Source organism: Castanea sativa, chromosome 11 (assembly GCF_040712315.1).
Source record: "Castanea sativa cultivar Marrone di Chiusa Pesio chromosome 11, ASM4071231v1".
Taxonomy (NCBI): Eukaryota; Viridiplantae; Streptophyta; class Magnoliopsida; order Fagales; family Fagaceae; genus Castanea; species Castanea sativa.
The window spans coordinates 35,951,460-35,979,225 of NC_134023.1; the positions used below are offsets into that span (position 1 = coordinate 35,951,460).

General features: G+C 36.5%; 2 protein-coding genes across 2 annotated transcripts in view; both read right to left on the reverse strand.

Moving 5' to 3' along the window:
- Positions 1-1,193, reverse strand: LOC142616423 (F-box/kelch-repeat protein At3g06240-like). Its single transcript, XM_075789282.1, has 2 exons — positions 827-1,193; positions 1-788 (listed from the first exon to the last, which is right to left on the reverse strand). The coding sequence occupies exons 1-2, from the start codon at positions 1,191-1,193 to the stop codon at positions 1-3; spliced, it is 1,155 nt and encodes a 384-aa protein (XP_075645397.1).
- A 5,378-nt stretch (positions 1,194-6,571) lies between these two features.
- The window catches only part of LOC142614787 (DExH-box ATP-dependent RNA helicase DExH3), a 28,232-nt gene continuing 7,037 nt past the window's right edge, over positions 6,572-27,766 (reverse strand). Inside the window, exons 6-19 of the mRNA XM_075787422.1 lie at positions 27,387-27,575; positions 27,098-27,257; positions 26,874-27,004; positions 26,344-26,514; positions 24,821-25,093; positions 19,549-19,743; positions 13,801-14,004; positions 13,476-13,545; positions 13,206-13,354; positions 11,476-11,784; positions 11,320-11,379; positions 7,691-7,843; positions 7,486-7,596; positions 6,572-7,326 (exon numbers count right to left, since the gene is read on the reverse strand). Coding sequence (XP_075643537.1) covers positions 6,865-7,326; positions 7,486-7,596; positions 7,691-7,843; positions 11,320-11,379; positions 11,476-11,784; positions 13,206-13,354; positions 13,476-13,545; positions 13,801-14,004; positions 19,549-19,743; positions 24,821-25,093; positions 26,344-26,514; positions 26,874-27,004; positions 27,098-27,257; positions 27,387-27,575 — 2,637 coding nt within the window. The 3' untranslated portion in view covers positions 6,572-6,864. The remainder of the gene's footprint in view (positions 7,327-7,485; positions 7,597-7,690; positions 7,844-11,319; positions 11,380-11,475; positions 11,785-13,205; positions 13,355-13,475; positions 13,546-13,800; positions 14,005-19,548; positions 19,744-24,820; positions 25,094-26,343; positions 26,515-26,873; positions 27,005-27,097; positions 27,258-27,386; positions 27,576-27,766) is intronic.

Here is a 27,766-nt window from a genome sequence, read left to right on the forward strand (position 1 = left end):
TCAGTAAGATATCACATTTGTACCATCAAGTAAAGCAAGGTTCTCCATGTAAGTAGCTATAACTAAAGGATGTATAGCTTGAATACTAGTCTCCTTCTCATATAGAGTTTCGGGGTCAATTAAAACATACTTATCTTCCAAGCTGCAGATCTCTTGGAACTTCTTTTGGATTAAGAGTGATCCATACTTGGTGAAACCAATGAAACAAGTACGAGTTTCAATTGGTACAACACAAAGTTTACTCCACGATTCACACACACCGTACTCCCTCATCACCCATATGCAACATAGCATGCCATGTGGTTGTCGTTCAAATTTTGTTAAAGCTAGTTTTTCCTTGACTGATGTAAGACATTTCCCATCCTTGAAAGAGTGATCATTAGGCAAAGGTAACTCTTTGAATTTCTCACTATTGACATCAAATGACAATATCATTTCAATATAGCGCATCTCTTGTCCTCCTCCCTTTTCTTTCATATCTAGCATCCAATGCAAATGTCCACTAACAAAGGGGAATGGCTTAACACAACTAAATTTGTAGAAAACGACATTGGGCCTCCATGAGATTCCAACTCTTTTCCATGAATCTGAACACAATGTATACACCTCAGCCTCAGGGGGAGGCATAGGTTCGGTAAAAGGCCTTGAGATCCTCACAACCTTGTAATCATTTTTTTGAGAATGGTGAGCAAATCCAAGTTTAGCGAGATGTAATTGGCTCAAGCAAGTATCAGGCAACTTCTTAAATTTTCTAATACTGGGGTTCCACAAGAATACATCATTAAACCCAAAGAATACATTATTACTTAGGAGTTTTGCAGCCTAAAATCACTGAAACACAATAGTCCATTGCATGAACCGACTAAAAAGGCAAGCCCAGATTGAAAACTAAAGGGAATTTTCAACTCAGATATACCATCAAACATGTGGTCACAGGCGACCTTCAAACCTTGATTATCAAGATTAATTGATGGCATGTGTATGACATAACCTTGATTGTGGCACAACAACATATTAAGGTGGGTGGAAATGAAATTGGGGCTGGTGATGCGAAAGTACCAAGATTTGTGAACACGCCTGATTCTTAGGAGTGATTTTACGGGTAGCTTTGCTACGATGTCCAACACGATGTCATCTGGGAGATGGTTCTTCCTTTGTCGGAGGATCAGTGATTGTGGTCGGGCTTCTTTCATTTGAGATATTTTCCACCGGAAGAGAGGGACACCAAAGAGAGAGAGTGAGCAACACTACTTTTGGAATATAGATCGATAATTGATGAGGGATCAATAAGTTTTTCAAAATAGGCATAATATAATATAGTAGATTTTTTCTCAACATTAATTCATTGGTATGCTTTCTTGGATGTATAAGTCTAATTACATACTTTGCAAATGTATCTTTTTTGAACGCTATATCTCGGCAAATTCCTTCTTATGTATGGTAGAGTATATTCGTTTGTGTTGACTATCATACTTTTTCAAAGATAGTTTTCTAAGTTTCTAAATTTTTTAATGTAGGTCAAAGGAAAACGAAAATTTGGTAAATGAAAATTTGGCTTATTCTTTAGAGGTTGTCTTTTGTGTTTATTATATGAAAAACATTTTCATTCTCATAGTTTCCCTTTCATGTTTTGAATTATACAATATATGTTCTTAATTTTCTATGTGTACCAGATACCAAAAAAAAATCTCTAAGTCATTTTCAAGTTTGCTACCAAATACAAGAAAATGAGACATTTTTCAAGAAATTTTATTTTGGAAAATGGCGCATTTTCCAAAAAAAAAATGTTTTCTATCAAAACAAGAAAACCAATTATCAGGAAACATTTTCCAACTCATTATACAAGAATTTTTTTTTTAAATTTTCTACATGTACCAAATATAATAAAACATTTTCCAACTCATTTTCAACATTGCTAACAAATATAAGAATATGAGACAATTTTTAAGAAAATATATTTTAGAAAACGAATCATTTTCCAAAAAATTTAAAATATAAAAAAAAAAAAAATTTCTATTTAGTAAAAAAAAATTAGGTGTTTAGTATGACAAGTAAAAATTTTCTAGCAAGCTATGAAAACCGACTACCAAATTGTCGGCAACCGCTAGCAGAGCGATGACTTTGGTGATTGGATTGCCAGCACCTATGTCTGATTTGATGGCTGGAATGGAGGTTTTGGTTATTGGACCTCTGGAATTGAACAACGTCTCCAATGATTAGACCCCCCGACAACAACCGCCAGAGTAGCAACTTCAGCCACCAAAACACCGGCACAGGTTGCCGGAGCAGTGGCTCCTATTGTTGCAATTGCAGCTCCGATGATCGGAATGCTAGCACTTGCTGCCCAACTCCTCGAACCGGTGACCTTGCCACTAGTTGGGATGAAGGGAAGCCACTGTATTTTTTTTTTGTAAAATGTTTTATCAAATTTTCAAAGGTAAAACGTTTTATAACTTTTATAAAGGATTTTACAGTCAACGTAAAATATTGTATAAGTTTAACCACATTTTATATGCAAACAAACACCTAAAAATTGGAAAACATTTTCTAAAAAATACTTTACTTCAAAGCAAATGAAGCGTTATCCTGTGGATAGGGTGGCGAAAAATGTTGCAATTTCATGTCACTTTGTATAGCCATCCCTTTTGCGTCCTTTAATATATATAAAATGTTATTCAGGAATTATATGTCAAATTGGCCTTTGGGTTGGATGTTTCATAAAACATATGGAAAAGAGTAAAAACGACTTACAAACTACCATAATAATGAATATAATTGATACCAGTTTTATAACTAAAAATAAATATTTAAATTGTCTTTTTGTGATTGATAACATAATATCAATTTGTAAGACTTACGTAATAAAATTAGTGTAAACCTATCAACACTCTCATAAAGATAACAATTTGGGGTAATTGCACATAACCCACATGTGGTTTGGGTGAAAATCACTTTGCCTACCCGTGGTTTGAAAAGTATCACTTAACCTACCTGTGGTATGTTTCCGTCAATCTCCGTAACCCACCTTAAGTCTAGCTGTTACAAAAACACCTCTTAACCCCAAAACACAACATAACGCGAATCAAAACACCCAAAACTCAAAAACTTTTTGAGAGAGAGACCTATGGTGAGATCAACGTGTTCTTCGAGGTTTTTATATCTCTTTTTCGGCCTGTCCCGACCCGGTGGTTTCATCTCATCACGGTGGTTCTAGCTCTCGATAAGTGGTTACAAATTTTCTTGCCATTAATGGGTTGTGGCTCTCCATTTGGTGGTTTTGTGTCACCATTTGTGGGTTTTGTTGGTTTTTGCATTTGAGTTTGCTTTATTTTTTTTTTGCAGAAATCGCGGTGGCCAGTGGTTATTGGTGGATTTGGTTATGGGTTCACAATAGAGAGAAAAGAAAGATAGAGGTTTTGAGTTTTAGAGAATTTGGTTATGGGTTCACAATCTCAATCTCACCACAGCCATATCAAACACCTAGCTTCTCTAAATTCTTCTCCAAATCGTCCTTGTATGTTGGTAAGCTTTTTTTTTTTTTTTTTTTTTGAGGTATAACACATACCCATTATTCAATTTTCTCTCTTTGTTTGGTTTCCAAGAAAATAAAAGGGAAAATGGCTTTAGTCTTCTAGATGGGTTAGTAAATCTATTCTCTTAACTAAGCATACATTAGAGATTCAGAGTTGTACTGGTGACAATGACTTTAGTCTTTTAGATGCTACTATGAATCCTGTTAAGTCCACCACTGATGTTTTGAACCTAATGAAACTTGGTGAGGTGAATCGTGGTGAATCGTGTTGTCAGCTCTACCGCAATTAACAGTAGTTGTCGTTCCCACAGGTCAGTATTTAGGAGATGATTTGGGATCTGTTTAAATTTAGTAGTTATTGGAGAAAGAAATCCTTTCTTTTTTCACGGATGGGTAATAAAAGGGAAAAAAATATTGGGTACTGTAGTTTGTGCTATTTGAGCTTTAAATTGATGTGTAAAGGTCGAAACTTTTGATTTGTTTTCGATTGGGAAGGAGGAAGAAATTCTGGGTTTTGTGATTTATATTGTTGAGGTTCTTGTAAAGATGAGAGACTTACTGAAAGTTGAGCCAAATGGGTGTTTAAGACTAAGATTGAAGAGTTTGATTTCTTTTATAGTTATATGGTTGCTGAGAAAATTTAAGAGAACTTGGGAATGTGTAAAAAAAAAAATTCTGGGTTTTACAATTTATGTTACTTAAATTTAGAAGCTTGCCTCTATTATGCTAAAGTTAATATAAGAATTTTTGTTTTTTATTTGGCGTAAAATTTATTTTCTGCTTCTGTTTGGTTGCTAAGAAAACTGGGTATGTTCTTCATGTTCAAGATTTATGTGAATTGAGAGAGACAACAATACCACTTTTTGATTTTGTTTCTCTTGTATTTTTGTGCTATTTTTTGTTTTGGGAGGAGAGAGACATAAAATTTGAGTAAAAATACCTATTTACCCCTGATTTTAACAGAGGTGGGTTACGGAAAACAAACGGAACATACCACATGTGGGTTAAGTAATACTTTTTAAACCACGGGTAGGCAAAGAGATTTTCTCCCAAACCATAGGTGGGTTTATTGTAATTACCCCTAACAATTTTAAAATGTTCATTTTAAAAACATGGATTTTAAATTAGTGTTGGCGGGTGTCCTCTCTACTTCTTTCGGTGTGTATTTGTTCGTTAAAGAAGAAATAGCAAGGGCAATTTTGATATAACAATCAAAAAATGCAACTGTAATATCACTACAAAAAAACTAGGGCTATAGCAGCATTTTTAAACCACGGCTATAGCCCAAAAACTGCCGGTATAGGCCCAAATGGCCTATCTCGGTGCTTCTTAGCGCTGCCCAACGAGTGTGACAATAGGTCCCGACTGTTTTAAAACCCTATCCTGGCAATTTTTTAAGAAGTGTTGGGATATCCTTCATCAACAATTTTAAACCCTATAATAGCGCTTTTTAAAAATGAAAACTGTCATTGTAGGGGCACCTATAATAGGAGTTTTAAAACTGTTGCTATAGGATTTTTTTTTTCTCATTTTACATTTAATTGTGGTTTTCGGTACCCTATTCTAGCGATTTTTTTTTTTTTTTGCTTCTTATAATCACTGTAATAGGCTAGGCCTACACTTGCAGTTTCAAAACCGTCACTATAAGTATATATAAATATATCTTATATCAGTGGTTTTAAAACCGCTATAATAGGCCCAGCCTACACTTGCAGTTTCAAAACCGCCACTATAGGAAATTCAAGGAAATAAAAATATATCTTATACCAGTGGTTTTAAAATCGCTGTAATAGGCCAGGCCTACATAAAATAGAAATATATCTTATACCGGCAGTTTTAAAACCGCCGCTATAGGGTTTTTTTTTTTTTTTTCAAACACTTATATCGTTTTCTTGCACATCACTTTAACATCCAATTTATAGGTAATCAAAATACATTGCCAAATACACAAAAGGATCCATTGCAAAGGCATATATGCTAATTCATTATGAAAAATACTTACGATTTCGCATTGCATTTTTTGGAGTCCATTGCACAAACGCGATTTTCTCCCCCATAATCACGTTTTGTAAAGCTTACCAAACGCATAAATTTGCGTTTCAATATCACAAACGGCCATAAAAGCTTAACCAAATGGGCACGCATAGGAACAAAAACAAACAATTTCATAGCCCTTCAGAAATGGATCCACAGGAAGTGCACAAAGGTAAAGTCCAATTGCTATAGATCATTAGCTAGATTGGGAAACAAATAATAAAGAGTAATATATATTTCATACGGTTGTGTGCAACAACCGTAGGCGCACACACACTTTGCACTGAATCATGACTTATGGTCATGAATTAAATCACGAATATTGTGCAGAGTGTGTGCGCATACAGTTGGGTGCAACAACCAAGTGTGCACTTGTATTAAGCCAATAAGAAAATTACACGTACCAGGAATCCTTCAATCCCACCCTTTGTTTAAATTAATTTTAATGCAGCCTGGAGCCCACAGAAAGCATGTGCTGCGGCAGTATGCAGAAATCACAATGAAGATTTGCATTCTGTGCATAGAAATGACACAAGCAATAGATCCATTAGTGGCAGCATATGCTCAAGACTTGGGAGTGTCAGAGGCAATTGAACTAGACTATTCTAGTCTAATTATTTTAGAATTTCAGCGTATTTGTGATGTAGCAAAGTATTTGTCGTCTTCCAAAGTGAACTGGCAGGCTCAACTTGTAATCCAATGTTTGTTTGGGCTTCTGTAGATGAGTTTGTTTCTTATCTTTTGCCTCTAATACAAACTTACTTTTTAGTTTTTACACCCCACCCCCAAAAAAGAAAAAGGAAAAAAAAATGGAGTTCAACGAAACAGTTCCTGTAAATTACAAGGCATATTGTAATTAGACAATAAATTTACAGAAATCAATGTGATTCAGTTTCTGACTTCATAACATGCAGCCAAGTAATTGTCAAAATTGACCACCAAAAAAGATTCTTATATACATAAATGGCATTTCCCCTATCTCAACTCCCCCCCCCCCCCCCTCCTTTTTTTTCCTTCTCTACCATGAAAACTAAAAAAGAAAAAAAAAAATCCTAATTTTACAACTTTTTCTTCCCGCTCTAATAGTACATGGTATATATATCACTGGGAGATTCATATTTCCTCCATTGATGTCAATTATTAATCAGTAACGAGGAAGCACGCTTGTGCAGTTGTGCTCACCTCTCAAATAATTGAACCTATACTATATTTTCATGTAAGGGCAACATTGCATAAACAGGGTCAATAAACCATGGAAGGTAACATCTCAAATAAGTAAATTTGAGGAGAAGGCATCATCAACGGCCCTTTGATCTCCTGCGTTTTCCAAGAAGTTTCAACATGTTGTCTGTGACATCAGGTGGAGAGTGATCGTCTCTGTCCCTACTGTTGTCAGAAGTGTGAGTCAACCAGGCTAGTGCCTCTATAGCAGCATCCCTCTCTGCAAGCTGCTTGTTTTTCTTGGGTTTCCCTACGAATTGCATTCCCTTGAACTCTACCAGCGCCCTGAACTCATTTGTCTTAAGGTGTTTCGTTTTGTATTTAGGGGGGGTGTGTCCTGCTCTCATCAACAGTGTTTGTAGCAAGCTCTTAGGATTTGTTCCATCTTTTGTGAACCTGTTTTCATTAGACTCCCTTGGCTTCTTGTTTTCACGTCCAAATACAAATCTACCTTCACATTGGTCCCCTGATACAAGCTCTTGAATTGCAAGCATAAGGTACTTCCCCTCCTTGTGAATGTCAAGGTTAGGATCTTCAAGCTGCATCATCACAAGGGCATTATGAGCAAAAACAATATCTATTAGCAAAACCTTCCTCTCATTTTACTTAAATAACGTAGACCATTGCAATAAATAGAAAATGTCAGGCAGTAAGTAATATATCAAAATATGCTTGTGATGTTACTGTTGTTTCCTAACCTTCTTCTGGATATGAATATCAAGTTCTTCCTTGAGCTTCAAGTAGCACTCCGCCATACTAGGATCGATGAAAAAATCAACATACCCGTCCAACATTTTCAAATGGCCAGCCTGAAATAACAAGAGATTAGATATACTAAGATCCCAGACTCAAATTCCTTCAAAAGAATGAAAGGTTTTATAGATATGTATATAGGTAATTTACCTGTACACCTTGGCTTAGAGCACCACCAAAAAGCATCAGTATGGAATCGGATACACCAGTGGAATCTCGTATGAAAACTGTATTGACCTTCACTTTTTCACCAAACACCAGCCATGGGTAAGGAATTGTCTGGTAACGTGCATTGACAGAATTCTGAAGCAAAACCCTCGTATATATCAAATAACTGCTCGATACCAAAGAATTTATGTGCATTGACAGAATTCAGAAGCAAAACCCTCACATATATCAAATAACTGCTCGATACCAAAGAATTTTGACAAGATCAAAACACCAATAAGAAATTTTTATATCCATAACATCTGCATTAACATAAATCTTGAAAAACGAGTCTTGTTTTTTAACCAAAAACTTTTTCACCATGAATTTACAGTTTTTGCAATCCAACAATTAGGCACTGTATAAGGAAGTAAAAACCCACAACTTCCAGGATAGGAATTGAAGAACATCCTTGAATTCCCATGTGCACTGATAAACAACCAGAAAAGTTTTTAGAGAGACATCTGTCAAGTCCTCCCTTTGTCTCTTTAAAAGACAAGAATTTGATTTTACAGATTTCACAATTTAAAATTTTATGCACTGAATGGGCTAAAACCCATAACTTATGGGATAGATATATTATTATATCCTTGAATCCTATGTGCATTGAAAATCCAGCATGGTTTTAGGGAGACAACACCCCCCCACCCCCCCCAAAAAAAAGGGTGTGTGTGTACAAATATATGAATGCATATTTCAACAGATGTACTTATGTGCACTTACTAAGAAAAGGAAAGTCAAATATGAGAGCTTCCTAAAGAATTACACAAGTCAATTCAAATGATCCATGAAATCAACTAAAGTGTTAGAAAAATCCCCACTTAATGCACCCCAAAAGCCACCAAAAAAAAACCAGAAACAAACAAAAAAACACAAAGGACTCCAAATTATGAACAATTGTGCAATAGTGTGATAGATGGTTTACAGATTCACCACTTCTTTTGTACATTCAACACAAATTACCGGTGGTGTATTACTCTTTTTAAGATTGACCTTCTTAAGATTGTATTATTGTCGTGATTTTACCCAAGGTAGCTGTTCACATAAAGAAAGGCACTTGTTTAGGCGTCTTATTACTATGTATACTTTTCCAAGGAAAACATGTGCTGCTGGAGCCTCTAAATAATCATAATAAGATCAAAGACTAAATTTTACCATGGCTACTCAGAAGCCATCGCACACAATCATTACCTCCAAACATGTTAAGGTTAGTATAACGTCCACCAGAAAATCTAACCCCTCCAACTCCCAATCATAAAAATTACAAATAAATCTCAGATTCCAACAATGAGACCCATCCTCCCCACTAAAACCAATCAAAGAAGATACTGAAGCATCTTTTCCCTCTGCAATCGAATACAAATCCCGATCTCCTTTAGAGCATGTTCACCACACCAAACATCATGCCAAAATTTAGTCCTAAAATTGAAAAGAAATCAAAGTAGAGAACTTTTCCAGACCAGCTTTAATTCCCTTCCAAAGACTACACCAATATTACCTTCAACCATTTCAAAAGTCCATTTGCCCCATGTTGTCCTCTACTTTGCAGCCACAACAGATCTCCAAAAGCAATCACTATCCTCACACCAAACTCCCATAACTACTTCTTCAGTGAGGTTTGGTTGAAAGGGGTTGATTTCCTCACTCGTAAACTATGAAGCACGGGTGCGTTTCGGGATTCGGGTGCGGGTGCGGGTGCGGGACTCGACAATTTTTGAAAAAGTAGGGTGCGGGTGCGGCGATTAAAAAATTATTAAAAATATTTTTATTTATATTCTTAATATATTGCTAAGCATACTTTTTCACATTATATAAACATATACCAAATTTAAGAGCAAAAGTAGATAATAACTAGAATACAACTCCATTATATAGTGAAGGCAGAGAGTGGGAGAGAGGCAGAGAGGCGCAAGAAATATGAAGAGGGAGAGGGCTGAGTGAAGGGCTGAAGGCTCTGGAAGTGGAGAAATGAGAGTGTATACGGTATAATAGGGTTTTGTTTTTTTCCAAACGGTGCGTTTGCACCTCTTTTTTTCTTTTTCTTTTTTTTTTCTTTTTTTTTTCGGCCAAGCTAAACGGTGCGTTTCGCACCTTCTGTTTTTTTTTTTTTTTGAATTTCGGCTGCATCGGCCGATTCGCTCCGGTATCGGCCGATTCGCGCTGGTATCGGCCAATTCATGCTGATACGGACCGATTCGGGCAGAATCAGCGCGACATCGGCGCGTATCGCGCCGAAAAAAATATTTTTTTAAAGGCGGACGCGGCACGGACGCGCAGGCAGCGGTGTCGCCTGCGCATCCCCGCGTCCCGCCACGTCGAACGCGGGTGCGGCGGCCCAAATGCCACACCCGTGCTTCCTAGCTCCTAAACTTAAATCTCCACCTCCCCTGCCCCACAAAAAGTTCCTTTGAATCTTCTACTTTCTATTAACCACATGAGAAGGTATAGTGAACCAAAAAGAAAATGTGTTGGGAGACTAAGAGCGTACTTTTAAGTAGTGTAATACGGCCTCCCTTTGATAAATTAAAATTTTTTTTTTTCATCCAGCCAAGCATCTCCATCTTTTCTAAAACTGAGTTTCACGTTGAAGTAACTTTAGAAAAAGAACCCAACATGTCTAAACATGTCGTATGCTAGTTTTTCCTTTATGTGTTATGTGGACTATTTGGTGCAATTGGCATGCACAATTGGCACAAAGGAAGCAGGACTTCTGATGGTGTAAGAAACAAATTTTGTAATCAAAGTGTCTTTTGAGGTCCCTGTAGGATTGGATGACTGCTTTGGGTAGCATACCCTAAATGTCATTTGTTGACTTTCTAGATATTTTTACTTTGTGATTGTATTCCTTTGAAAGGGATAGAGTCACATCTCTTGTAAGTCTCCTTCCCTTCTTATGTTCAAATAAAATTATTTACTTATCAAAATATTTCCCCTGTCAGCCACAAATTATTCAGATGCCTTTGACATTTGTAGTAAACCAGGCTACAGTTGCAGAAAATATACAATTATAAAGCTCTAGAGAGAGATTTTTCCTGTATCATTTTTGAAAAGGAGGCAAAAATAAGCAAAAGGTATTTGTTTTTTTATGCTTCATTCCCAACCTAAAAGTACAACCCCAAAACTAGTACCACTATATGAACAAATAAGGAGAGTTTTATTGTAAGCCTCAATTAATATGTCCCACAAAAATTAAGAATATGCAGAAAATGTAAACAGGACTTCTTTTTTTTTTTTTTTTAAATCTAGACCTGATACATATCAGCAACTCAGATATTGTATTGTACTGTATGTTATACACCATGTATCATAAAATAGAGAAACATGGAAAACAGCTTCATCCTGCAGTTTATCATTCAACTGATCTTAAGAAAGTGGTCCCTTCTAAATAAGATCTAAATCATGTCATGTTAAATGAAATTTAGATGTCTTTTGACATTCTATCATGCGAATTGGATTTCATTAAATCAGAATTTATAGCAACTGAGCAGATAAAATAAAAATTCACCTAAAGTCACTACCATTTAGTACCCCAAAAAATTGTTTTGGTAAGGAGTTGCCACTTTCACACTTACCGCATAGAGTAAAACCTGGCCATCATCCATTGTTTTAAAAGACATGGATGTTTCTCTGTGCTGCACTTGTAGCAAGAAAACAATATAAGTCAACTACTAAACTGAGGATTTTATAATAAAAAACTGAAAGTACACTTCCATGTACAGATACCTTACCACGACAGATGCTATGCCAGGAAAGAGGCCAGAACATATAATTGCACGAACCAATGACTGGTTGTGACTTAGTCTGTTGTTAATGCTTGCATCTGCATCTACCAAACCAGCATCTTTCAAAATGAAGCTAAACTGCTTTCGAAGAGAGTGGATAGCCTGAAGTGTTTGGGCAGATAGGAAATTCCTCCAGCAATACTCGTATGCAGATCCTTCTCTTTCTGCATCTTTCCATCCTTCATACGCACGAACAAGAGCCATATGATCACTGTAATCTTTTGCAGAAAATCTAGACTTTGCTGTCCCTGCCAACTGAATCAGAGAGGTAATAGCAAATATTAGTTAATGTGTTTTCTCCACAATCTATGTGTGACAAGACAATTGGTAACTCAAAGGAACAATTCATGAACACTGGGAAAAATATTCATGTGTGTATAGGTTAACAAGCACTGTAATCATATAGAATAAATGAATAGTACACTAAGTGACCAGTATAGTGCCTCAGTTGATACAAGTAAAAGTTTATTCCTGTCTTTAAGGAGGTTAGCTTATAAATGTACTGACCAAGAGTTAAGCCAGGAGTTACTAAAGTAATGTAACTCGTAAAGAGCCCTGACTGTTCATGCTAAGCTCCTGGAACTTTCCACTTTGAAAGCTCACAATACAATTACAAATCAATTCAATATTATCATCTCCCATCAGTACCTATTTAACAGATCTCTGGTTTCTGAGGGCCCTTGTTTATAGCTTGGACTTTAATTTAACTGCTTGAAAGTATAAGAAACTCTTTCTTCAACAAGCAAAGCAAAAGTAAATGAACCAACATCAGACATTTATATAGACATCCTTCTCCTTATCAGCTAACCTTCTAGTTCATACCAACTAAAGCATTGTGAGCTTCATAATTATTGCAGGATAAATAGTAGAGAATTACATTTTTCCAGAATTTACAGAAGTATTGGGTCAACTAGACCAGCTGGAGTGGTTAAACCACTTTTCTTTTCTTTTTTTGGCTAACTGTTAAACCACTTGACCCATCAATGGTAATTGTCTTGGACTCCTAGGAACATGGTATCTCAAGCAACCCGGGTATCCTATAACTAGAAAAAGGAGAAAACAGAAGGAAATGAACATACACTTGATGTTTGATATGAATATTGTAAACGAATTGGCTGTTAAATGGCAAGATAATTATTCATTTCAAGATTCTTTTAACGAGTAAATGTTTTCTTTTCAGCTCACAGACCTAAGAACTTCCTCCTGCTTTGACCTCTAATTTTCTATAAAATTGTTTTGAACTCTTGAATAGCCTAATTTAAGTAAAATGAATTGGTGGAATAAAAACCAGTTGCAATTAATTGGTTTGAGAAGGAAAAATGACAAGAAAAACTATCAGATAACACTTTAAGAGGCATTATCCAATTAAACATAGAGAACAGGAAGCAGTAAGAGTGCAATGCACTCTACCATGGAATACTGATTTTAAAGCTGATACCACTCTTATTTTCTTTTACTTCTTCACATTGTCTTTGCTGATTAGTTTTACATGGCACAGATGTATACTACTATACTTAAACAATGCCCAGGGTACAGGTCTACATTCATAATTAAGGTACACATCAAGATAAAGAAGAAGAGGTTGAAAAGACTTTGATGCATCAACAGCTCATTTGTTGAAGAGGTTGAAAAGACTTTGATGCATCAACAGCTCATTTGTTGAACTTGGTACTTACATCCTTTTTGTCTTGGGGCAAAAGGAAAGGATCCCTGACACTAAGCCCAGAGACTACTGTAAGAACAGGATCAAAGCACCGAAAGACAGCACCCATGATTAGCATTTTCCCAAGCTTGGGGTCTACTGGAAGCATGGACAAAAACTTTCCTGAATTGATATTACAAAAAGAAAAAATGAGTAAGAACAATGAATTAACCATGAAAAAATATACAAATGATGAACACAATTAAGTACAAAAAGCTCCACTGGCAAGAGTCAAGAGACTAACCAAGATTTGTCAGACTTTCCTTCTCATCTAGTGCCCCAATCATTTTCAGAAAATCAACGGCATTTTGTACCTGTCATCCAATTGAAGTTCTCAATTTATGCCATTGACTCAAAGGTAAATGATAAAATTGATTTATCAAATCACTGCACTACTTAACATTGTAGGGTTACAAAAGATATATCACGATTAAGAAATTTCCTAAACAATAATATCCAATATTTAATGACATGAACAATAAAAAAAGGCATCATTGTCAATTAATTTTAAGTACAAAGCAACATATCAGTAAAAGTGCATGGGATATTCAATGAGCAATATTACTTACAGCCAATGGTTCTGGTGGCTGCAGAGCTGAAGACAAGAAATTTCCTATGCTTTCAACCTGCAAACTTTTAATTTGCAAGCAGAGAGAGTTCAAAGGAGTTCTCAAAAGTTCAGGAAGCTGATATTCGGAGAAAGCTTCATAAACACAATTGGGATAAAGGTGGTAACATTCACCAGGTAGCACGCGTCCTGCCCTACCCCTTCTCTGCAGCCAAATAAAATCCGACGAAATATTAGATAGCCATTTGCAAATTACATGTATATGAGTAAACAAATAAAAATAAAAATGGATATGCAATGGATAAGGCAAGAAAAGATGTCAAATAACTTCATAAAATGTGCTACATGCAATCAGCCACATACTGCCAACTCTTCAATTGGTCAGCATGAAATGGTTCTAGGTCATACAAATCACCAAGCAAGACCAGATTCAATCCCATACATGTCAACAGAACCTCTTACTCATGGACAAACATGTCCATGCACATATCCACCAACAGGAAAATAATCATATCCAGAAAAAGTTCTGTTTTTTTTTTTTTTTTTCTGATTTTAATGACCAGCAAATTTGAATTAAAGAAGAAAGAAAAAATAAACAAAAAAATGAGAGCAAGGTTCACGGCATCCATTTTATCATTTCATGCACAAGGGCAAACCAAAGTGGAGTAAGGCCTAGTGATGCAAGGCAAACCAAAACTTTGCAACAAGAAAAATAAAGATAGAACTCAGGGGTCAGCACCAAGCAAAGAAAACCACAAGGAGTCAACACCAAGATCCCATTATCTGTCTTCTATGTGGGAAGTAGTAATCTTATTGTATTCTGTCATCCTTGGTACCCCCATTGAATGAAGTTGGTTCTTCATTTGTTTAATCTGACTAGTCAAGTCTTGAACAGCTTTCATTAGATTTTCTAAGGTTGGCTCCGTGGTAGACAACAATGGAGTGGGCTTGGACTAGAAACTGCACTGCCATTTGTCTTTTATTTTTCAAATTGTGTGATTGGTTAGCTGTTCTTTTGCCTCATACTGTCTCCTTGTTTTTTTGAAAAGCGCCGAGATAAGAGTGGGATAGATAACTGTGTAGATAAAATCGTGGTACATATTTTTTTCTAGAGTTGGCTCTCATTTTTTCCCAAGTGAAGTTTTAAAAAATCCTCAGGAGTATGGAGAAGTCAAGAGCTCCCCCTGCTGTTGGTGGTCGAGGGGCTGGTTCTCTGGCAGTGTATGACCAGCAGCTCTCTCACTCCTCCCGTCCCTCTAGTTCTGGAGTCAATCCCACCTCATCTGTTGGTCCGAAATCCCCTTCCAGTTCTGCCTGTGATGCGAGGCCTTGTGGCCATCCTTGCCAGCATTTATAATGGTTTGGGCACTGTTGCCCAAGAGAAAGTGGGTCCAGGCCAGTGATTTGAAGAACAATAAAATTTAAAGTGAACCAATTATAGTTTCAGTACTCCAAAGCTCTACCAGCAACTCACATTTTGGTGAGACCAACTTTGTCGTGTTCAATTGACACACCAAATGTTCAAACAATTGGTCTATCTCAAATAACCAAATGTTGAAAATCAATGAGTTTGAAACTTAATAACCCAAAAAATAAAAAAGGTTCCTCAAATATTAACATAGTTCTCTAAAATAAAAGCTTCAACAAGAACTTGGATTGCCATCTAGTTCAAATGCTTTGAACTGATCATTGTTTGGGCCTTGAACTTCATTTCGTTTCATTTTTTATTTTTACCAACTGGCTCAGATTTGGGCTTTTATTTATTTATTTTTATTATTATTATTATTATTATTATTATTATTATTATTATTATTATAAAAATAAAAAAAATAAAACTAGATCATTAAGGGCCACTATTTTATTTTTGATAGGTAAGTAGTTCAACGTTTTTTTTTTTTTTTTTTTTTGACAAGTAAGAAAGATGTATATTCAAAAAACTGCTCTATGCAGAAAAAGCATAAAGCAAAACAAGGAGTACAAAAAAGAGAAAAAAAAAAAACAAAAATACAAAGAAAATTAATTACAAAGGAGAGAGCTAAGAAACACAGGGATAGAAGCACTAGATGTGAGTCCCCAAACCTTAAACCAATCAAAAAGAGAGCCACTAAATGAAGCAAGCAGCTGGTCATCAAATCTGTCCTTGTCCTCAAAGAAAATACAAAAATATTCATTCTAAACAAAAATATTATATAGTAGGTCTAAGAGAAACTAGGAACTTAGGGACAGATAAACAATTAGAAAAACCCCAACACCTTGACCAATCAAAAAGCGTGTGCTGAAACACAGATTTTAATTGATCCAAGGAGTTTTCAGTGTCCTCAACCAGGCGACAATTCCACTACTTCCAAACAATCCACAGAAAACAACCTAGTACCATATTCCAAATAACTAAGCCATGCTTCCCAAACCAATTCCTCCAACAAAAAACATAAACTCGCAACAAACCCAGGCATGACCAATGAATCCCAAATATCTGAAATACATCCCCCCACAAAGCATGGGCAACATCACTATGAAGTAAGAGATGATCCACTAACTCCCCATTACTTAGACACATACAACACCAATTCACTGAACACAACCCTTTTAGGAACTTTAATGGTCCAAATATCCAACCATGGAAATAGGCAATTAGTAGCAACTCGAATCACCTAATAAAAAGATCAAGTATCAAACTTGCCACTTCCTTCTAGGCACCAATGAATCCTACCCCTTGCCTCACCCCTTGAAACCCAAGAATAAATATGATCAAGAAAAGAGAAGGCTACCTCTAATTCCCATTCATAAAAATCCCAGTGAAATCTCAAGTTCCAACTCCTACAATCCCCATCCACCAGGTGACCCAAAACATCAAAGATAAAAGCTTCCTCATCACCTAAATATGCAAAAAGATTGGGGTATAGAAGCTTAAGAGGAATTTCTCCAGCCCACGCCAAAAGAGAATACGATTACCCTCTCCAATTTTGAATGCCAAATGTTGCAAAAAACTATCCCATCATGCTCTTAAACCACACCATAAACCACACCCATGAGCCCCCCTACTAACTTTAGTACTCCCCCCTGTCCTCCGCATATTTGGTAGCAATAATCTTCCGCCATAAATGAGATGTTTCATGCCCAAACCTCCACAACCATTTCCCTAACAATGCTTGATTAAACTACAGAACCCTCCTGACCCCCAAGCCACCCACATCAATGGGTGAACAAACCTTGTCCCATGCCATCAAGGGATAGTAAATAAACCCCTCCTCTAAAGCCTCCCACAAGAAATTCCTCTGAATTGTTTCATATCTATCAGCCACATATCTAGGGATGGTAAATAAAGATAAATAGCATGTTGGAAGGCTTGGCAAAGGACTCTTCAACAAATTGAGTCTACCTCCCTTTGATAAGTAGAGTCACTTCCAACCCAAAAGTTTTCTTTCCATCTTCTCCAAAATGGGATTCCAAATAGAGGTAGCCTTAAACAGGGCACCAAAAGGCTTTTCTAATATTTCATTGGCAAACTACCCACCCTGCACTGAAAAATACTTGCTAAATCATCCAAGTTACTTACCTCCCCAATAGGAACAATTTCACTTTTTCCTGCATTAACCTTCAAACCAGTAAGTAGTAACTGCTTATTTTCATGCCACTATTTTATAACAGACCGGATATCTGGAGTTTCAAGTCAGGTCAGGTAAAGGTGGTCAAATGGGTCAAGAGGGGGTCTGTTTGTTTCTAAGTAGATTGGGTAAGAACTCGTCAAATGCTAAAGAGGCAGGGGGCACTCAGATGGGGTGTGCTATCAATTTCCTTCTAAGATTTCCTCCAAGGCTTGGCAGTGTCGTGCAAGATCAAAGGCTGCTAGTGGGATTGCAGTGGCACAACACCAGGCAAGTCTGTGGCACAGCATCGAGAAAGGACAATGATAACTGAAGGATTTTTTTGTATCAATTGGCCTCAGTATGGACGCTTGTACAACAGCAGTGTGTGGCATTGGCTTTGAGGAGCATGAAATTTTCAACTAAGGTTATCAGAGGTAAGTGACCAGACCTTTTGGTGGATCACAGGATCAGGCTGTGCAGGTTGTTGATGGGTTGCTGGCAGCAGTGTGGAGTGAATGACAGTGGCAGGCTCTCTCTCTCTCTCTCTCTCTCTCTCTCTCTCTCTCTCTCTCTCTCGTTTTTGTGGGTAGAAAATACAACGGGGCACAGGGATTTTTTTTTACTTTTAATCTTTTCTGGTTTTGGCTTGACCATCAATGCTTCAATAGCTTCAAATGGACCCAATTTTTACTGGGGTACCAAATTTGATGTAGGACAAGCCAGAATTTTGTAATAAGAAAATAAAGATAGAACCTAAGAGTCAGCACCTACGCTTGGAGTTATCGCCAAGCAAAAAAAAAAAAAAAAAAAAACACACCACCTAAGGTTAGTGTTAGGATTATGGTCTGGGAAGCACGGGTGCGGCGTTTGGGCCGCCGCACCCGCGTCCGACGCGGCCCAACGCGGGGACGCGCAGGCGACGCCGCTGCCTGCGCGTCCGTGCTGCGTCGGGCATTAAAAAATTAGTTTTTTCGGCGCGATTCACGCCGATACGGCGCCGATTCGGGCAGACACGCGCGAAATCAGGCCGATTCACGCCGATTCGGTCCGTATCGGGTGAAATCGGTCCAGCCGATATCTGCCAATACCGGCCGAAATTCAAAAAAAAAACAACAACAACAACAACAGGTGCGTATGGCTGAAAAAAAAAAAGGTGCAAACGCACCGTTTGGAAAAAAACCAAGACCCAATCCTCTCCCTCTTCATTTTTCTTGCGCCTCTCTCCCACTCTCTACCTTCACTCTTCAGCTAGGCTCTCTCCTATTCTCTGTATTCTAGTTATTATTTACCATTGCTCTTAAATTTGGTATATATTTATATAATGTGAAAAAAGTATGTTTAGCAATATATTAAAAATATAAATAAAAATATTTTTAATAATTTTTTAATCGCCGCACCCGCACCCTACTTTTTCAAAAATTGCCAAGTTCCACACCCGCTCCCGCACCCGCACCCGTGCTTCATAGATTATGGTTAAGTAATTAAACCCACCATTTCCTAATAGTTTAAGCTCTTGATTTAACATGGTATTAGAGTAGGAGATTCTGAGTTTGATCTCTGTCTTCGCTCTACTTCCCATTTAAAATGTTCAATTTCCACTTGTAAGGCCCCCACTTATTAAGAGGAAGTTTAGGCCCACAAGTGAGGAGGAGTGTTAAAATTATGGTTAAGTGATTAAATTCACCATTTCCTAATAATTTAAGCTTTTGGGTCAATAGGTAATTTAACAGTTAGAATCGACACCAGACCATAAAGACAATTTCAACATAAATTTTATTTATCAAAATAATATTCCTTTAATAGGAGTACATTATTGTGCTCGTATAGACTACAAAACCTTAATTCAAACTAATGAAGGAAATATTACTTAATGAATTACAAAAAATAACCCCGATTTTAATAAAAATACTGATAATAAACCTACTTAAATACTAGGACCTAAAAATAATATACAATTGACCAAAAATACAATTACCTTGCAAAATTAAATACTAATAAATTAAAATAAATAGCTCTTTGAGCATCACGCATCACCTAGATTATCAAAAGAAAGAAAGAATAAATGGACGAAAGCAAGTGGAGCTTCATAGCATGCATTTTATCTTTACAAGTGCAAGGGAAAGCCAAAGTATATAAGCCTGCCTAGGATACAATAGACTTACTTGACGAGCAGATGCTTGTGATATCCAAGAAGGTAGCAGACAAGGCGTATTATTCAAAGCATCATAGGTAGTCTCTTTTGCTTTTCCACAATCTACCACAAAAACTACATCATTGATTGTGATACTTGCCTCTGCCATATTTGTAGCAAGAACTATTTTACGTACATTTGCTGGTGGTTTCTCAAATATAAGTTTCTGCAGGAAATGACAACAGAAAACAATGGATAATATGATATGAAATCAGCAACCCCAGATGAAATGCAAATCGTGTTACAAAAGCACATTATAAATGATATGTTTGAAACTACATGATGATATGAAAGCAAAATGAACCCTCACAAGCAGCAAGAATTAGAGGCATGGTCAGAAGCTTTGAATGCTATTCTTTCAATGTATAAAGCCTTTGTAAATTACAACTTTGACTGTAAGAAGTATTAATGGATGAATACATCCTCACAAAGCACACAACAATTATGATGCAACACTTCCAAAATATCGTCAATAGGCTCAATACCTCAACCAGAATACCAAGTACACATTTGAAAAAAGAGTTGATAACCCATATCAAACATCTGAGGAATATTTTGCACTCAATCCACTAACAAGAAGTCTCCTTGAACAAGTGATATCTAACAGATTCTCTGCATAAATCAATTTCACAATCCTGAGAATAACTTCAAAAGTAGACCAGTCAACCCCAATTTCTTCCAACAAGACATAATTGCACACCTAAGCATTGTGATCAAATACATATACAAATTAGTATCACAAGAAAAGGAGAAGCCCCAATCACAGACCTCACTGTATCCAGATACTATTTAGTATTTCACCACTTCTGAAAAAAGGGGCCTATTTTTGAGATATCCCTAACCATGACCAAAACTAGTAGTAGTAATAGTTTCTAATCTACGCATTTTAATCAAATGCATTTCTATACAAATCAGAATTATATAAAAAAAAAAATGTACCAATCACAAATGTCACTGTATCCAGTTGCTGTTTAATATTTCACCCACAACCATGGCAGGGATTACACCTACAAACTTCATTCTCCCCTTCTTACAAAGCCAAAATAAAACAAAAACCTTTGAGCCTCATGGCCTTTGTCCCACATCACTAAGGAGTAAATTGGTGTGAGTTTATATACACTCATCACTACCTTAAAGATCAGAATACGCTTTTTGAGGTTGGCTTGGGATTATACCTATAAACTGATGAGAAAATGAATTTCTGATCTTTGAGCCTCATGGGCTTATTCCCACACCTACAAACTTCATCCTCCCCTTCTTCATTTCATATCCTATCTTTCTTTGTATCTCCACTTGTCAATCTTAACATTCTCACTTCGTATCCTATTTTTCCTAGTATTTCACCTATCCACAATAATAGGACCATCAACAGGTCAGGTTAGAGCTCAAATTTGATCCAATAAATCAGATCCGAAACTGGTTAATACATTCAACAGTTAGGATCCAACTAAAAATTTCAAAATTGATATAAATGGAACAAACTGAATTTTGTTCTGATCCAATTCTGTTAGCCCCAAATCCAATTATTTATTTATATACACATCCAATTAATTTTACAATACATATTCAAATCATATTTTATCTATTAATTGAATTCACTTTTTATCCTAGCTTATTAAAAAAGAGAATTTATCTATTCAGATATAATGAGCCTAGCCTGCACTTTTTTAAGGACTCAGTGTTGGGAATTCAAATACATATTCAAAACATTTAAATTTTTTCATTGCTAAGTTACACACACACCCAAAGGATCTTGAACCCACAGCATCACCCTCCAACCAATTGTTATGAAAGAAGGAAATGCCAATTGAGCTATAGCTCATTGGCATTTTTTTTACATTGCTTGAATTTACTTTTTTTCTGGCTTTAAAAAAAAAAAAAAAGAACTTTTTTTTTCTTTTTTGATAAGTAATAAACTTCATTGAATATGAAAAAGATCAACAAGAAAAAAGAAACAGGGCACACAGGCAGTGTGCAAAGAGACAACAAAGAAAAAATCTATAAAAAAAAAATGAAGCATGTCAGGTAAAGACATGAAAGTAATGACGCCCAAAGCACTTGCCCATTCTAACTAAGTTTGAAGGAAGAAAAGCTTCAACTCATGAATTGACCTTTCATCTCCTTCAAAAGTACATGTGTTCCTCTCCCTCCCACATTAGACAATGAGGGATCATACTCCAAAGCAACTTAGTATAGAATCTACAATTCCTTCCTAACCAACTTGCTAAAAGATCCAGAACCCCACACGGCATGACCCAATGAACTCCAAAAAGGGAACACACCATATTCCATAATTCTTGCGCAAATGGGCAATGTAGAAGTAGTCTCCCCACTCCTCTTACACATACCGCACCAATCCACCACCACCAGTTTTCACCTCCTTAAATTATCAACAGTTAAAATTTTCCCTAACGCCGCTGTCCAAATATAGAAGCTGACTTTTGTAGGTACTTTTGGTTTCCACAAAGGTTTCCATGGAAAAGGACAGGTGATTGGAGGTTGTAAGGCCTTACAATAAGAGCGAACATTGAAAACACCCCGAAGAGAACGTTTCCAACACAATTCATCCACCCCATTCCTTCTCACAGAGCTAGCATATATAAGTTCCGTAAAGGAGAAGTATGATTCTGATTCCCAATCTTGAGCGGGTAATAACCCTAATATTCCAATGGAAATTACCCCGACTTGTTGCTAGCAATATTGTAAAGTTGTGGGTACATATTTTCGAAAGGAAAAATCAACATATTTCAAATGTATGATTAGAGTAGCTCTAGAGAGACAAGTAAATTAATTTCTTAATGTAATGTGGTCATCTCTCCATGTCTCTTCCTCACCAACTTCTCACCTGACTCCACCACCACCTCTAACCTCTATACCATTCCACCCATTTTCCTCACAACAGTTTCCCTACCAATATCTTTTCAATCCCTTTTTTTCCGAGGACTATCCCCCAGTCACATCCCACACCACTTTTTGAACCACCTAGCCAACCAATCGAACCAAATACTAAACCATCCCAAACAAATACAAACAAACCAAACCAACATACACACATCAAACCCAATCAGCCACCATCCAATATCAATAATTCACCCCCTTTAAACACAAACCAAACCTCAAGAAAAAAAAGTCCAACCTACACATGTTCCAGTTAAAACCCTGGCCAACCATGCTCCCACGGAGCCATTCAAACCAAGAAAGGAAGGGATTAGAGAGCAAGATGGGGAAAGTAGGGGCAGAAAATTTTTTCAAGTAGAATCAAAATTCTACGAATTGCTTTTATTAGTGGGTGGGAGTAACCGTCATTTGCAAATTTTTGAAAGGGTAAGGAGTATGAGTAACATAATTTTGGCAAGGCAGGAATACAGTGGTTTTGTGCTTCTATGGAAGAAGTTGTTGCACTACTGTCAAAACAGAACGTGGTTAGAACTTTCCGAGAGGCAGGGTGGGTGATGATATTTCAAAAGCATAAGAATGAGAAGGGTTGATATATATCAGTATCGGAATATGGGGCAAAAAATAGCCAAGGGTCGGTTGACATTCCGAAGGACAAAAAATAGCCAGGGGTCGTTGTTAATCACTACATTTTTGAAAGACAATCATTCACGCGATTTGTTATTCTCCATCACCGCTGGTGTTTTCCGACCAATGTCAACCACCGTGGTAGCCGGCTAAAATACTCTGTATTTTCTGATACATTCCCCTCCATCCCCATCAGTTCTTACCCTCCGGAATGACAACCGACCCCTTGCTATTTTTTGCCCCATATTCCAATACCGATATATATCGATCCCTCTCATTCTTATTCTTCTGAAATATCATCACCCACCCTGCCTCTCGGAAAGTTTTAACCATGTTCTGTTTTGAGGGTAGTGCAACAACTTCTTCTGTAGAAGCACAAAACCACTGTATTCCTGCCTTGCCCAAAATTATGTTATTCATACTCTTTCTTCCCCTTTCAAAAATTTGCAAACAATGGTTACTCCCACCCACTAATAAAAGCAATTAGTAGAATTTTGATTCTACTTGAAAAAAATTTCTGCCCCTACTTACCCCATCTCGCTTCCTAATCCCTTCCTTTCTTGGTTTGGAAGGCTCCGTGGGAGCATGGTTGGCTAGGGGTTCAACTGGAACATGCGTAGGTTGGACCTCTTTTACTCAAAAGGTTTGGTATGTGTTTAAAGGGGGTGGTTTATCAATATTGGATGGTGGCTAATTGGGTTGGATGTGTGTATGTTGGTTTGGTTGGTTTGTATTTGTTTGGGATGGTTTAGTATTTGGTTTGAGTGATTAGCTAGGTGGTTCAAAAAGTGGTATGGGATGTCATTGGGGGATAGTCCTTGGAAAAAAGGGATTGAAAAGATATTGGTAGGGAAAATGTTGTGAGGAAAATGGGTGGAATGGTATAGATGTTAGAGGTGGTGGTAGTGGTTGTGGTGGTGGAGGCAAGTGATAAGTTGGTGAGGAAGAGACAGGGAGAGATGACTGCATTACATTAAGAAATTACAACTTACCATATTAACAGGGTAAAAAAAAAACGAAAAGGAGAACTTATCTATTCACATATAACAAACTTGCACTTTTTAAGGACTTAGTGTTAAGAATGTATCTTTCATACAGTGAATGATCATACAATAAGGAGGATCTTACAGAGGAAATTCAAATTGAAAAATATAGTCATGCAAGAGATAAGGAATTTTAATGGGAAATAAGATTTCCAAGATTTGTTAGGTCTTGGCTTCTTTTCTCCATGTGGTATGCATTATCATTATTTTATTTTTGTGTTACCTATTATTTAGTTTTCAACTTGTTTGACAGAACTCTTTGTACCTTTTCTAAGCTTGTATTCTTAATCATATAAAAGAAAGTTGAGCAAGATGGAGGGTGAGGTTGTGGATTCAAGACGCACTAGGTGCACATGTATAACCAATAATAGATAATACACAAGAAACTTCTAACTGAATTTTGTACTCAAATGAAATATACTAACATCCACAAGATTATCTATCAAATCCAGATATTGGTTCAAATAATCCAATTCAAACTCAGACTCTACTGAGAGTGCACCAAATTTGACAAATTGACTCCCCTAACTGTTACCATGATGTTTTGAATGATAAAATCAATTGACTAAAGGCATGAACAGCAAAGCTAACCTTCAAGCAGAAATGAAATTTCCTAAAACTTCATGATTTAATCAAATTTCAAGTCCTTATGGAAACCAGGAGAAAGTGATAACCAACCTGTTCAGATGTTGCCATCGATCCATGGCATGTTAGAAGCAGCACCCGGTTAGGATCTCCTAGTAGGGGATGAGCTTTAAGTTGATCTCTCAAACAGCTAATATCCTCCCAGCCAGTCATGAATACTAAGACCGCACCTGGTCTTTCCTTTCGACAGATATGACACAAAACAGCCTCAATAAGATTAAATCCAATGCATTCAGGCATCCAACTTGCTAGAGAATCACGTGTCCTGGAGCTATACTTCTCAAAGCTTGATTTGTTAAGAGCATCCTGTGCAAGAATGACAAGATAACTAAGAGCATGCAACAATTATCAGAAAAATCTTCAATCAGCTTCTGCCATAGTCTTGCGAATTTTTTTCAATGAAAACAAATACATTGCAGTAATTTTAGTTTCCTTCAATTAAAATCAACCATTATATAGAACAACCAAAAAGATAAATTTACAAAAAGCTATTACTCAATTAATTTCTAGAAGTTTCAAAGAACATTTAACTCAACCCACGTGGAGGTCGACATGTGAGTTGGTGTCGTCTGTGCAAACGTAGTGAGGAGACAATGACCATCTTTTGATACATTAAACATAGTGAGGAGACAGTGGGCCATCTTTGATACATAGTAGTGTGGAATTTGAGCTGTGGTATTTAGGACCTTTGGGATTCAGTCGGTATTACCAGCTAAGGTCTTTGATCTATTATGTCGGTGGCGGAATGGGTGAGCTAATTATTCTTCAGATATATGGAATCTTGTGTTTTTACTTTTATTGTGGACTATATGGAGGGAAGGAATCGACGTACTTTTGAAAATGTGGAATGCACAAGGACTCAATTGCTTGCAATCTTCAACAGTTCCTTATATGAGTGGTCTTATGCTTCGGGTCATACAGATAGTGATTCTGTTGAATCATTCAAAGAGTCATTATATATGAAAATAATTCTTTTCTTTGTAATTCTTTAGGCTCCTTCATGTCATTTGTGCATGAAGTGGTCTCTATTCAATAAAACTATTCTTATCTATCAAAAAAAATATTTTCTTCCCTTTTTTTTGGCTAAAATTTAGAATTTTCAATTTCTCCTTGTATCCACCCCCATGAACTTGGATAGCACTCCTTTGCCTTTTTAAAAAAAATGAATTATTTACTGTTAAATAAAAAGGCATATTTGAGATTGTTATTTGTGTGGTTCTGCACCTTTGGCACAAATGACATGCATTCTGTGATAGATCTTATTGATTTCCTCTCTTTTTTAATGTAATTATTTGACAATGTAATTTTTTAGGACTATTTTTTGAATACATCTTGTGTACATGTGGTGAGGTATCCCTGCATTCTAATAAAATCTTATTCGTTATAAAAAGAGGGGAAAAAATCAAGTATCAAAATGATCACAAATATCCCACGATCTTTCTGCAAAGCCAATTCAAATTTTTTACCAAAATTTTGGATTTAATATTTTTTAATTACATTTCAAATGTTTCTGAAATACCCCATATGAAATCCAAGTTGTTGACAAATGCACATACCTCAACAAGAGCAGTAATCTGGCTTTTCCTTTTCCGTGGTGCTAGCTGCTTCTGTGTTTTCCACATTTTGTCTTGGCCATAATCATCAATTTGGTTGAAAGAGGTCAACTTATATCCTGTCATTTCCAGCACGTCTTCTAAAAAGTGTGCTCTCACTGGATATGTAAAGCCCTGAACAATATCCAAATGCAGATAAATCATATGGAGAAAAACTTACGTTAATTAGTCTTTATTTTACATGCGAGCACAATATAAAACCTAAATGTAACTCTCAAGTCACTAAATAAAAGCATACCAAAATATATATACAGGACACTGGCAGCTAAATTGTGACTAAAATCAATAGCAACATGGCATGATTAGGGTTTATATTATGTGTGACTACTAAAAGTGAAGCAGCCAAAGAAGAAAATAGAAGGCAATAGGGCTGCTGGTAAATGTTCAAAATGATTGATACAGCTTGCTGCAGACTAGGATAATTTGTTCACAAATCAATGTACTCATAAATGAACTCAAATTTTTTAGCTTACAGGAATGTGAAATGTTGGCGCTCCTCCAAAGTAGCTGGAGAAAAGCTCAGCATTTAGAGTGGCACTCATTAAAACCAATCTCAAATCTCGACGGCGTGGAAGAAGATCCTTCAAGACAATTAATAAGAAGTCTGTAAAAATGAAACCAAAAGAAAAATTTATAGTTATAATCAGTTTTTTCTTTAGCAAGTCAGATATTGAAGCAGGCGTAATAGAAAATGCACCTTCATTCATGCCTCGCTCATGAATTTCATCAACAAAAACATGGGTTATACCATTCAGATTGCGATCACTCAGCAGCCGCCGAAGTAAAATACCACTGGTACAAAAAAGCAGATGGGTGTTTTTTCCTTTCATTCCCTCTAATCGAACTTTATAGCCAACCTACCAAAAAATTCTCTGTTGTGGTATAGCAGCAAGAATAAAAAGTTTTCAATCTTAAATGTCTATTGAAAAAAAATATAATGCTTGTGTCCATGTGTATATGTGTGTTTTCAAGGAGGCAAGGCTCACTGTATCCCCAAGAGGCTCTCCTCTCTCTGCAGACACTCTTTCTGCAACAGCCATGGCAGATATTCTTCGAGGCTGGGTACAGATTATGCTACAGAATGCTCCACGACCAGATTCTATTTCTGACTCTAATATATATTGGGGAAGCTGAGTGGTCTTACCGCATCCAGTCTCTCCAGATATTACTATCACCTATCAGTTCAACAACTTGTTTAGAATATCAGAAGGAAATATGAACACATATAATTTCCACAAAATTCTCTGTAATAAACTTAATATATGAATATCAAGTGTAACTAAGATAGCAAAGAAGAAATTGATTTTGAAGCAATTTGAAAATCTAATTCCCTCAAAAAATTCAAAGTACACATGTAAGTTGAAAA